This window comes from Accipiter gentilis, chromosome 7 (genome assembly GCF_929443795.1).
Source record: "Accipiter gentilis chromosome 7, bAccGen1.1, whole genome shotgun sequence".
Lineage (NCBI taxonomy): Eukaryota > Metazoa > Chordata > Aves > Accipitriformes > Accipitridae > Astur > Astur gentilis.
Window position 1 is genome coordinate 22,955,977 of NC_064886.1, and position 12,331 is coordinate 22,968,307.

The 12,331-nt window shown below is 41.3% G+C and overlaps 1 protein-coding gene across 1 annotated transcript in view; it reads right to left on the reverse strand.

Annotated features, from left to right (window-relative positions):
* The window catches only part of GLG1 (golgi glycoprotein 1), an 88,463-nt gene that overhangs the window by 44,968 nt on the left and 31,164 nt on the right, over window positions 1-12,331 (reverse strand). The window contains exons 2-3 of the mRNA XM_049805028.1: window positions 3,477-3,509; window positions 675-761 (exon numbers count right to left, since the gene is read on the reverse strand). Of these exons, the coding sequence (XP_049660985.1) occupies window positions 675-761; window positions 3,477-3,509 (120 nt within the window). The remainder of the gene's footprint in view (window positions 1-674; window positions 762-3,476; window positions 3,510-12,331) is intronic.

Genomic DNA, 12,331 nt, shown 5'->3' on the forward strand with positions numbered 1-12,331 from the left:
TTCCCCTTAAGTCTAGCTGAAAACTACCCCAACCAAAGGTAAAAAAACCTCAGATCAGTCAGCTCCTGCGTGGCTGAGTACATAGCCTCAAGAGCTCTAGCATGAGCACAGAGAAAGAAATGATTAATCAAGTAATCTTTGAAGCTGGACTAAGGTGTGTTGATGCTTGAGACAGAGGACTAGCTCCTAATGCAACCTAAAAAGATGAAGTTCCTAACAGTCTCCTTGGAGTAATTAAACTTTGAGCCACAAAGGAAAAAAAAAAAGTTGATTCATCATTTGATGTCTACATACTTATCCTCTCTGCTAGCAAAACACAATCCAAAACCAGCCTTACGCTAAATTCAGTGGAACCCCCACTACATCAACACTGCTACAATTCTCCAACACTTGATAAAGAGGGGACAAATCCAATCCACAACAGATATCTGACAAAAGGTCAGGTAAGAGCTGACAGGTTGTTAGTTTATCATTTCTTTCCCCCACCCCTTTGTCTGGTACCACTAAGGTAACTTTTTTTCCACAAGGAGATCGAATTAATTATATCTAGTAATCTGGCATGTAAGACTAGAGCTTCCCCAAACCCAAAACATTAGTCGCACACTAATTCACAGAAAAATGGAAAAAAAAAAGCTTAGTGCCACAATAGCAGCCATGCCTTTCTTCTGGCTTACCTCTGCAATAGTGGACTTGCAGACTTCTCTGGCCACAGATTCAAACTTCGGATCTGTAGTCAGGTTCAGCTTGTAGTTCCACAACAGCTATAGAGAGAGAATTTATAGAAAGGGGGTTTAAGAGCTTCCCATGAAGAATGACATATTTTGCTTCAGAAAAGAATGAAGCATCATTTATTCCTGATCTGTATCATCATCATCCTACAACGCAATAATCAAGGCAAAGTCTCCTTGATAACTTCGTCCCTTTATTTCTGCAATAATTTTCTCATCCTGAACAAATTCAGACTGTTAAAAAATCTCTCCATAAGGTCATGAGCCGACTCACTAAAAGGAAATATATCTAATGAAGACAATTTCATAACTGAAAGGATAAAACAACGAAAGCTGTAACTTGCTACCTGCTGCATATTTAGCAGTGTCTTTAGCCCACCACACCCTTCTGTGCCATGACTTGTCTGCAGGATGCAAACGATCTAACAAAAATGAAGTCCTCAATATGAGCAGGTTTCATGCTGAAAACCTAATAAAAGCCTAGCAAAAAAAGAAAGCAGCTGGGTCCCTTATTCACTTCCTTCTGTGAGGCACTGCAACCAACATTTTGGATACAGATATATTTCAAACCTATAGGAGGTTCTCTCTCTTGCTAAGCACAATGATACATTAGAGGTTAGACTACAAAACGCCTCAGTAAGGGTGACTGTTCTTCTAGGAGCCAGAGATTAGCTCACATAGGAGCCTAGATGCATTTGGTCATTGTGTGCAAGAATCAGTCTTGGGCAAGTCACACTCTGCAGATGTATACACATCCCAGATGACCTTCTGAGCACCATGAAGTAAAAACACAGGGTAAGATAGCAAAACCTCAGCAAATTAATAGCCAAGATGTTGCCTGAGAAAAGCTCTATTAGCTTATCTGCTTTTCTCTAGGAACTTCAGTTGCATTTAAACATTTTTCATTAACATAAATATTAAATAGTTTTAAAAATTTATTTAAAATACTCTGCCTTTGTGACAAAATCCAGTTAATATCAAAAAGATAAACTTCAAAATAAAGTTTGACCAAACTGTTTAAGTTGTGCACAAAGAACACACAAAAACATGCTCCTACGTAAGGAAAGCAGTTTTACGTCATCTCCAAGAGGGTGGAAGCAGGCATACAGAACTAAAAATGGAATCAGCGCAGCTGCACTGTCGTCCACACCTCATATCATGGAGTTATGAAAAGTTAAAAAAGGAGATTATGGGATCCTAGGGCATTTCAGAGGGGAAAACCTGTAAGTATACAGGTTTAACAGACAAAGGCGAATAAACAGGGAACCTGTCCTTGCACAAAGTCCTGTAGACCTCTCCCAGCTAGGATCCGAAGGACAAGAATGAGGGTCCAGCACCACAAGAATACACCTCTACATTTGTAATCTTGAACTTCCGAGAGTCTCAAAATGAGATGCTCTCCAAAGGAACCTTCCCACAGACGGAAGGAAGGTTAAACTTGCAACATAAAAATCCAGATTTTAGCACTAGGCAGTATTTTCCCAGGAGATTATCAGCAGTTGTACTACCAAAGACTGCAGAGAGAGGCAAATAAAACATTTGGACATGAGACACCTCTCCATGGTCTAGCTGTTGATCACTCCTCTTCAATTTCTGCCTGGGAAAATGAGATTTTGTCCACACCTCCTATTCCTGAAAGGCTTCTATAATCCACAGCAGCCTGACATCTGCCTTGTGGCAGACACGCTGTCATTTAATCAAGCAGAGAAAAGGTCCAACTTTGATTTCTAGAATTCTCAAGTTGTTCTTCATTCAGGTAATTTCTGTTGGCATATTTAAGTATCATGTAGATATGTTTTAGTTACTGAAGTTTTCTTTTTCAAAAAAGGACTTAAACAGAAACATGACATACCATTCATCTGATCCAACCCTGCACAACAGAGAATTACAGCTGCCATGAAGTCAGGCAGCACAGTGCTAAAACACAGTTAGAAATTACTAGTTGTACAGCGTGGCTGAGTTTCACTTCTGGAATATATCTTCCAATAATAAACCAAAATAGGTTTCTCAAGCATCTGAAACCAAGACCGTCATTGAGGCATGCACTTGTCTGTGTCTAGGGCTAACCAAACAATTAAGGATCTTGATATGGTGTATTCTAACAGAATGCAAATGAGAGAAACCAAAGGAAACCTAATACCAACCTTAGCTCTGATTTTTTTAATTTTTTTTTAAAGTCTCAGGATTTGAAGAGTCAGCTTGACAGCCTGAGAACTGGCTAACAGTTTGCTCACTGCTAAACACAGTGCTGAGAAGGAATATGTTCTAAAACCAGCCAAGTGGTTCAAACTGCCTCTAAATATCACATCCTCACAGCATTTTCCAAGCAAGTCTAAGAATTTAGCAGCTGTGAAAGTAATACAGAAGGCTTCAACAGCTGAAATTAAGAGTTTAAATTCAGCACTGCTCACATCTTTCCCAAAAGCAGCACATCATATTGCTCCCAGTAACTCACAGGAACCACCCCCCAACTATAAAATAGGAAAGACGTCTGCTATCCTCCTCTGACACAGCAGTGCAGTTTATAAAGCTCTTAAATATGTTCTACTCTGAAGTCTCCAGTAAGACCGTAGTGGCTATACTGGGTTAAAGAAGTCACCTTGCGTTCTTCCTCCACAGGCTAGTACCAAAACCCAGATGTGTCCTGATTAATGTCTTTTGCAAACTACGCAAAATACCTAAGGCTGATAAGGGATATAAGGTGCAAATGCCATAGCTAGAGACTGAATAAAACAAAGTAGTACTTACATGATTGCAGTCTGAAGAGATTTCATTATCTGGCTGAAAGGAGAAAAAAGAAGCATCAGTTCACTACTGATGTGATTCATTTAACATACAGAAGAGCATAAACTTATAGAAACATACTGTCAACTTGTTTTCATTTAAGAAACAATTTCACATAAGCAATAGGAAATTTTAAAAGCTCCATAGAAGGAGTGATGATATCTAAGTACCAAAAAGATTGAAATAACAGGTACTATAGACACAATGCTGTCGTAACTCTACAGAATATAAATGGCACAAGAGTAGCAGCATTTATGTAGACACTGCAGAAACATAATGAATGCACTTGTGTTTGGCCCAACTGCCGGAACTGAGAAGGCAAAAAACCACCTGTGGGAAAACAAAGATGTGGTAATAGAGTTCTAAAGAAAAATAAGTTTCATGCGTACAACTGAAGGAGAAAGGTAGGACTCGCTTCCCTCCCCCAGACTGAAGTGTTCATATTGTCCATTTAAGAAGCAACATCTTTTCTTTCAGCTGTACATAAAGGGGCCTGTCTAAAGCAGTCCTCAGATTCACACCTTCAACCATGAGAAACTGGTAACATCCAATATTCATACATAATTTCAAAATGTTCACTATATTCTGTATTTAATGGTAATGAAGGTATTACTATGTCCTCATGACAATCCAACTGACAAGTCCTAATGCACAGACTCCACCAGACACTAATTAGTGTGTTCGAACACCCACATTCCACAGGGAGCCCCTTTGGAAGGAACTCCAGCTGCAAACCATCCTGTCCTCCTTCCAGCCTGTGTAGCTCTCACAATGGAGAACACCTTGAAAAAAGTTAATCATACAAATCTGTATCTAATCTCCATAGCAGAACAGCACAAACACAGGACAAAATCACCTGCCCATCATACCCACAGAAAAATCAACCTTGACTCACAAAGTCTCTGCTTCCACTGATATTTAAGATGCCAGACATGCTCTAAGAGCTACAGACACTCAAAACCACTCAAAGCTTAAACACATCATTGACACTAGCACATTAGACCTCAGATATTTGACATAAGAGAAGGAGCATTTCATCAGTTTTGGAAGCAAGCAGCCCAGATCTCAAAGAGGTTTTTTTTTAGTGCAAGCGTTTGCCTCTGCACATGTTATACCAACACTTCCACCATTGCCGCTTTGGAGAGCACGAACACAAGTTTATGGGAAAAGGAGAGCATAGGAAACATTTCCAAGTCCTTAATTACAGCCATTATTAACTAAAGCACTTCTGTTTTGTATAGCAGGAAGTGGCAGAAATCACCTCTCCACTTAGAACATAAAAACCAAAACAGTACCTGAAGGATCACAGTAATTAATTGCAGTTTGGTCAGACTGCCACCATCTAAAACCGTATCTCCCAAAGTAATCATAAATTTGAAAATTAGGATATCAACTTTTTTTAAAAGGCTAGTAGTTACATGTTCATTATCCTCAGACTGCAGAACTGATCCTCACAACTGAAAACTAAGATGACAACCAAATTACACTATTTTAAAGAAGCCTCTAAGACCAACACTATTATGACTTACAATGTGGTTTTTTCTTAATTTTCTGCATCCATCCTAATCATTCAGCAGCAGACAGAGGTTTTAGACTAAGCTAACTGCAAAAGCTGAGAGGTAAAATGCCTTCCACTGAAGTTGCTGTCTCAGTCTTTTAGTCAAGGATAGTTTCTTTATAAAAATATATAGGCTAGCACTGTAATTCTCCTCTAGAGGACAGGACTTACTAACACACATGCAAGCAGAAGAATTTTTAAGGGCCAGAGAGTACTGTCCCAAAACCCTTCTTGGTTGCTTCAGTTATTTTTGCAACCTCCAACGTAGTAACCTTTGCTTCACATCCAAAGATTAAAACTCAGTTTTTCTGGAAATATGAGCCGAAGATGATAACAGGTTGGTTCTCACTGACTTGGGAAGCTTAAACAAGATTTTCTTGAAATACACCACATTAAAATACCACACATTGAAATACCAGCCTTCCCTGTGCTCTGCAAACCTCAGCTCTGAGAAATCAAGCCTTATTCTTCTGAAAAGAATAATAGAAGTTAAATAGGACCTTAACTAAGCTTTAGTACTGCATGCATTCACAGTTCAGTACTTAAATATGCAAAAGCATAAGATCTAGCCAATAATCCTTTAAATGCAGAACAAGACGACCACTTGCTAGCTAAAAGCTGTGATCCTTCTTCCCTCGTTCCATTGCAAGTGTAGGAGAGGTGGGTTCAGTGGCAATGCTGACCTTCTCCCGATTTAAGTGAAGCAAAAGGAGAAAAAGTAATGCTTTTTATCTCGTGTCTGATAAACTGAAGGGCTGAGTTTGACAAAGGGAAAGAAAAATCTCCGCAGCACAACCCACACCATTTCTGCCTTTCTAAGGAGACAGCCTGCGGCCCTCTATCCACTACATCTACCCAACAAACCTTACAAACGAGCAGTTTCAGAACAATATGCTTGTGTAGTAAGAGTCATGAAAAAAAGGTAAGTTTCAAATTACCACTAAGAAAAGTTAAGGAGCAAGAAAAGCTGCATTGTGTCATTCCCACATGGTGAGCTTGGGAAACATGGATGCTCAGAAACCCCCGGGGCAGGAGGAAGGAGGAAAGCAGCCCAGACTGGCACTGCGCACTAGTTGAGGCATTTTAGGAGAGGAAGCTGATGGCAGGGAGGACGTTCCACCGATTAGTGAGGGAGAAGGACTCCTCTTACATCTCCTAATTGAAGGATTAAAAACAGACTTCACAGAAAGTACATGTGCCTCTGGGCTTACAGAGGCTTCTGCTGTTTAGCAGTATCAGTGGGAATATATTGCCTCCTTTTGCAGTTCTCTAAAAAGCTCTCCAAACTCCTTCGCACACTAACACTCACATTCCAGAGTATGAACACCACTTCACTTCCTACCTCTCAGGAAAAGCAAGTTTAGCACAAGTACCAGCTATAAGAAAACCTGAACAGAAAAAAAACCATTTCCTTCTATTCAGCCACATACAACAGACACAAATCATACTGCATTAGTATTGTGAACTTTGTTACAGAGAAATTCAAAGGTTTGTATGAAGACATATCACCACCAGACTATGAGGTCATCAACACTGCTGTGTTTAAAAGTGCCTTTTCAAATCCACAAGATCTCAACTCACTGAAACAAGCCACGACAGCCATCCCTTTCTAAATCCCTCTGCTTCAGCAGCAGTATAAAACTAGGTCAAAACTGTACAGCAAACAAGCAACCCACCACCACTACCCAGGCTCAAGGAGGCACAAGGCATTGGTGTTTTAGCTTCAGAAAGGGACCATCATCATGCTGGTTCCCAGCAATGCTTATCTAGCCATAGCTTTATCATGAACCAGTGTCATGCATCACCACCTAGTGAAGAGCACACCGCCTGGGGTGCAATTACTGTCACCCCCACAGCTTGAGTCAGAGCCCCTTTCGGCTGTGTATACAAAAGAGACTTGATTTGGTCTTATTTCATCACATCCTAAAAAAATAATTCACACCATTGGATTTTGAAAAGCAAGGTAAGAATCCTAATCAGTAACTGTGGATGAAACTCAAGGTCTTGGGAGAAGTCTCTGCAGGGACTATTGTCATCACCAGCAGCTGCTTGACATTCCTTTCCTTTGCTCCCTTGCAAATGTCACACAAACAGAAGAGTGTGAAGTCAACTACACAAGTGCCTTTATTCCCAGATTTTAAATCCTCCTTAGAGAAGAACAGGGGATGACAGCAGATATTTTCACTATTCTTTTACGGCAAGAGTAGCAGTGCACTTGCTGAAAAGGAAGGACCAGGCATATCTCAAATACTAATTATGGATAACCTCCAGCCATTGAAGACAACAGACTTTGGACCTGCTCAAGCAAAAACCACCAAGAACCAGCATGGAGTAAACCAGCAAAATAAAATGGCAACTGGCTTGTAGATGGGAGGAACCCAGTAGATGTTCTCCCCCTAAATTCAGGAACAGATTGCAAAAAGACCATATGGTTAATTAGGAAAGAATGTTAATTAAAGCAGCTACCTTCCCATGAAAGAGAGGGTAGGGAGAAGTCCAGCCAGACTGCAGGTGTTCCCCAGTTCACTGCACTGTCACACATATGATATAATACAGAGGACAGTGCATATGGACATGCAGTACAGGCAACTCATTGTTCCCAGCCACAGTGTTGAAGTTTTCTACTCTGACCTAAACAAACACATTTCTCACTAATATCTGTAGAGAAGTAGTAGAGCCGGCCTGCTGTCCCAGGAGCTTCTAACAAGGAGGCTATCAACTTGATAAAGGGAAAATTTACTTCTTAGCTGTGTCCTTCCCACGGATAACAGCAATCCCTTTGCACCAAACATACCCAGCCAGGACAGCAAACTTGCAATAAAGCAACTGAATCCGCACGTAACAAGCTAGCTAGACTTATAACACCAGAAAACAGCACAGGCTAGATGCAAGGTAGAGATCAAGGAGAGATCTGGGAGATCCACCCTCCTGCAAACCTGATCCCAAGGCAACCACTAGAAGTGATTCTGAACAAGAATCTGTGGAAACAAGAACAGATACAATAGACTAGGCAAAAATCAGCACAGCTTTTATAAAATAAGAAAAACCACACATCACACAACCACCCATGCTTCAAACCTACTGAAACATCCTGGAGTTCGGTGCCAACAAGCATATGGCTACAGTAAACCGTTTTCACACATCCTGCAATCCTGAAAGAATCATGTATGATAAAAAAGTTAAAACCAGTGATAATTTAAGTTCAAAACAGATGAGAAGGCTTCCTAATGTAATTACACATTTAGTGAGCAATAAAAGTTAAACTTGTTAAGCTGAGCTTGAAATATTCTCTAATGCCAGTGAACTGTTAGTACTAAAAACAGCCAGTGTTGTCACGTCAGCAAAAAAACCTCTACACTTAATCATTCATGCTTTGAAAAAAGCCTGTTTGAAGCATGGTACTGTGCATATATCATGCACCAAAGTTATCAAGCTCCTAGCTTCCCTATACTTTGCTTAATTCACATAAATTTTTTTCCCCCCACTTAAAAACAGAGCACCAAAGTCTGAAATGCTGCAAATCAGTTGACCAAATAATTATTTCCACATAGGTTAGGCACTCCTAGTTTATGCAAAATTAATAATACAAGTTATACACAAACACCTAACAACCACCTCCAAAACATACACAGAATTTTGCATATGAAAGTCAAATTATCAGGACCAGCAGCAATTTCTTTATCCACCCTGCACACACAAAGCACAAGTAGTAAATCACCACAAATAACAAATTCCGCAACTGTGTTTTTCACTGTTTTAACTGAATTCTACATTCGACAACCTTTTCCACCTGTGCTCACATTTTATATCCTCTATGGGTATGACACCATTAAGACAAGTATACTCATTCAGAAAAGATACCACAAAGCAAGATCATAAAACACCAGCACATCATGTTGTGTGTCCTTCTGGCCCAGCAGCCAGCGCAAAAGGAGCCAAGAATGAAGTGGGCCTTGTCCACTCACACTTTGAGGATCCAATGTTCAGTATCTGCTTCAAACACCAAGATAGTTCAGCAAGTCTTACCCTTTCCTATGTAGCTTTGATAAGAAGGCAGTAGAATTTTAGTTATTGTCATGTTTTGCTTCTTTCACATTTGCTTGACACAAAACAAAGACTTTAACAGGCTGTGTGCCTTTCCTCCACAGCAGAGATTCCTTCCTGTCCAAACACCATAGCAGTAAAATGACAGAACACACTCAAGTTTTAATTCTGATGCATCAAAAGTGACCACAGAGCATGGTGCAATTAAAGGAAACGCAGATTCATTCACCTAAGCAGCCAAATACCTTTGCTGGTTATTTCTTAGCAGCAGATCACTTACTGCTAGCTGGCTGCTCCTGTGCAAAGCTGCAAGCTGGGTGCTTGGAGGCTGCACAGCTGCTCCATGCTGAATATGCCACAGTCTGTGTGAAACAGTCCACTTGCACAAGCTATTGTTGTCCCTGCGGCTTCAGCCTCCCTGCATGGGGGACTCTCAAGCCCCCAAGCCCTCTTAGCAGGGACCTTTCTCATTTCAATGCTGATCCACACATCAGAGCATGTTCTAACATGCGGCACAATCAAAGCTAATTTGTCCCAGATGTTTGTTTGTTCTTCCCTTAGTCCCTTCTCTTCCTCCTCTTGGAGGCTTTCCAGCCAGTCCTGATGTGTTGTGGAGCAAGACAGACCCTGAAATTATGTGTTTGCCACAGAAGTTTGGCAGTGCTGCTACCAGATATAATGTTTCCCATAACACTCCTCCACAACAGAGCTCTGCTACTAAGCACAGCATTGACACCAAGCTGCAGATCCAGCCAGGAGGTTTCAGGGGGAAAAAAAAAAAAAGAAAGAAAGAAAGAAAAAAGAAAAATTTGCTCCTGGAAAGCTCTCTCACAACACTGGCAAAAAACTTAAAAGACCAAAAGGCATGCAAGGATGCTGGTAGTGTCACAAGAGAGGAGGAAAGGAGGACTGTTAGAAAGAGCCAGGTGAAACCACAGCAGACTGCTTACCCAACCTGATATCCCACCCATCAAGGTGGCAGAGAGGCTGCCATCTTCCTCACCCCTGCCACTGGGTCCAGCTCATGGCAGAGTCCAAAACTCAGCAAATCAACAGAAAAAGCTGATCGCTGGTTTAGAGTTTTCTGCCAGGCTAATACCAATGAGATTATGGACAAGTCCCAGCAGCACCAGTCAGATGACTGGGAAAGCACAGTGACATCTCCACCTGCAGCATCAGCCAGCCCATACATCTATTTAGCTACACTGAGACAACCTAACTCTCAAACTACCTTCCTGGACACCTTAACCCCAACCAGAAACATCCCAGAACAACTGAAGAGTATTCCAGTAGAGGCACAAAATTGAGAGCACGGGTTTCGGCAGTACTGCACAGCATTTGCTGGTGAATGCAGAGGAGAAATGAGTGAAGAAAGGAAAGGAGGCCCTGACAAATAATTCCAGCACAACAGCTAATGAAAAAGCTTTTATCAAATACATTCATCATCTCTTAATAGGTCAGATTTCATCACTTATTCTCAATACAGAGACTTCGCATCTTTTGACTGTACGTACTCCGTAGAACCCCAGGTTGAGCTTAACTTTATGGAAAGCTTCCAAAAAGCCATGAAGAGTTCACAAGCAAGATTCAGTTTTACACAAAATAAAAGGTTGCTATGCATGGTGTGGTAAAGCCCATCTCCCAAAAGAAGCATGTTGTCCTAACCATGCTTTGCTCCTCAGAGGATAATGTTTTAGATGCACATGGCCTGTAACTAGAGAAATCCTTTCTAAATTAGCTTTTTACAGAAGCTAAGAAAAAGTTCATACCAAAAGCTCTGCGTCCCAAGGCACACAAGCAGCACAGCACTCAAGTGCAGGTTTCAGAGCACACACTGCTTACTCATGTCCTCACTCCCACAACTTAATGAAGTGTTACACTGCAAAGCAAAGCAATCAAGCTCTGACATTCCCCACTTGCAGGCAGCTTCATTACACTACTATTGCTCATGTACTGGATAGTATCTCTAATCATTAGCAGGCTCCCCCACCAAAGGCTCTTACTCCATTCAGCATAAACAGAGAACAATGCTCTCAACACTCAAGCAGCCAATATTCATATTTCTCTTTGTTATTCAACATGTGGGCTCATGACTCCAATTTTCCACACTGAAAGCCATACAGTGCTCCCAAAGATCCTTCCCCAGGAGCATTTTCCTCTTGCTCTTTCAACAAGGCACACATGTCACATCAATCAGGGTGCCTATCCTCACCAAGGCGCAATAAGCATCTCGTGCCCATCGTTCAGGGGCACAAGCAGCACTGCTTTAATCCTGATGATTTACATTCACACATTCCGCCTCTGAAACAAAATAAAGACGAGCATCCAAACAGGTGGGAAGCATACTCAGCTATTTTTAACTCCTGCCAGCTATTCTATTTAGAGGCAATAAAAATCAAATACCTCAAAGAAGCTGCTTCAGCCTTAACCACAAACCACAAGAATAATAATCTTATTTTTAACTCTTCCCTCCTTCCTTCAAGACAGTGGCAAGAGCCCTACTCTCCCCCCCAACCTGCCCCAATTTTTTAAGGATAGAGACAAAATAGACCTGAAGTTACCTTTATTACAGCTGTCAGTATTTCAGATCAAAGCAATGGAGACCCAATTACATTTAACATTAGTACTTCCAAAAAGTGCTGGATGTTACACATGGATAAACAGGCCTATAAAAGTTCTTGCACAACACCCAGCACTAGTCCCTTGCTGTTACAAGAAAAGGACTATTTTAGCTTTCCAGGTAGGTTACATCCTCCTCAATTCCCACACGATATTCAGCATCTCTTTTGTTAGCTTGCAATGGCAAAAGGGGGAAGGATATACCAAGGGACCCCACATGCCAACTCTGCAGTGCTATTACCCTGCATGAGATTTCCTGAAAGCACGAAGTCTCCTGGACCTTGGCTGTCAGTCCAACTCCCTTCCTAAGAGATGAAGTGCAATGGGGAAGTCTCCCTCAAAAGCAAGAGCAGCCTTAGCACAGGCAGTGTTCAGCCACTTCTAACAGCTGGATTTGAAATAAACACTGGAATTTTCTTCAGAAGATCCACGGGGCCCCAACACATCACTCACCTCTTCCCTGCAGTAAGACACAGGTGAAGAATGAGAGCCCTGAGCCAGGCAACTCCCTGCTGTTAAAATAAACCATTTCAGTTCTTCTCATGCTTCAGCATTAACCACAATCACCGACTTTATCATCCCCTGTACATGTCAATTT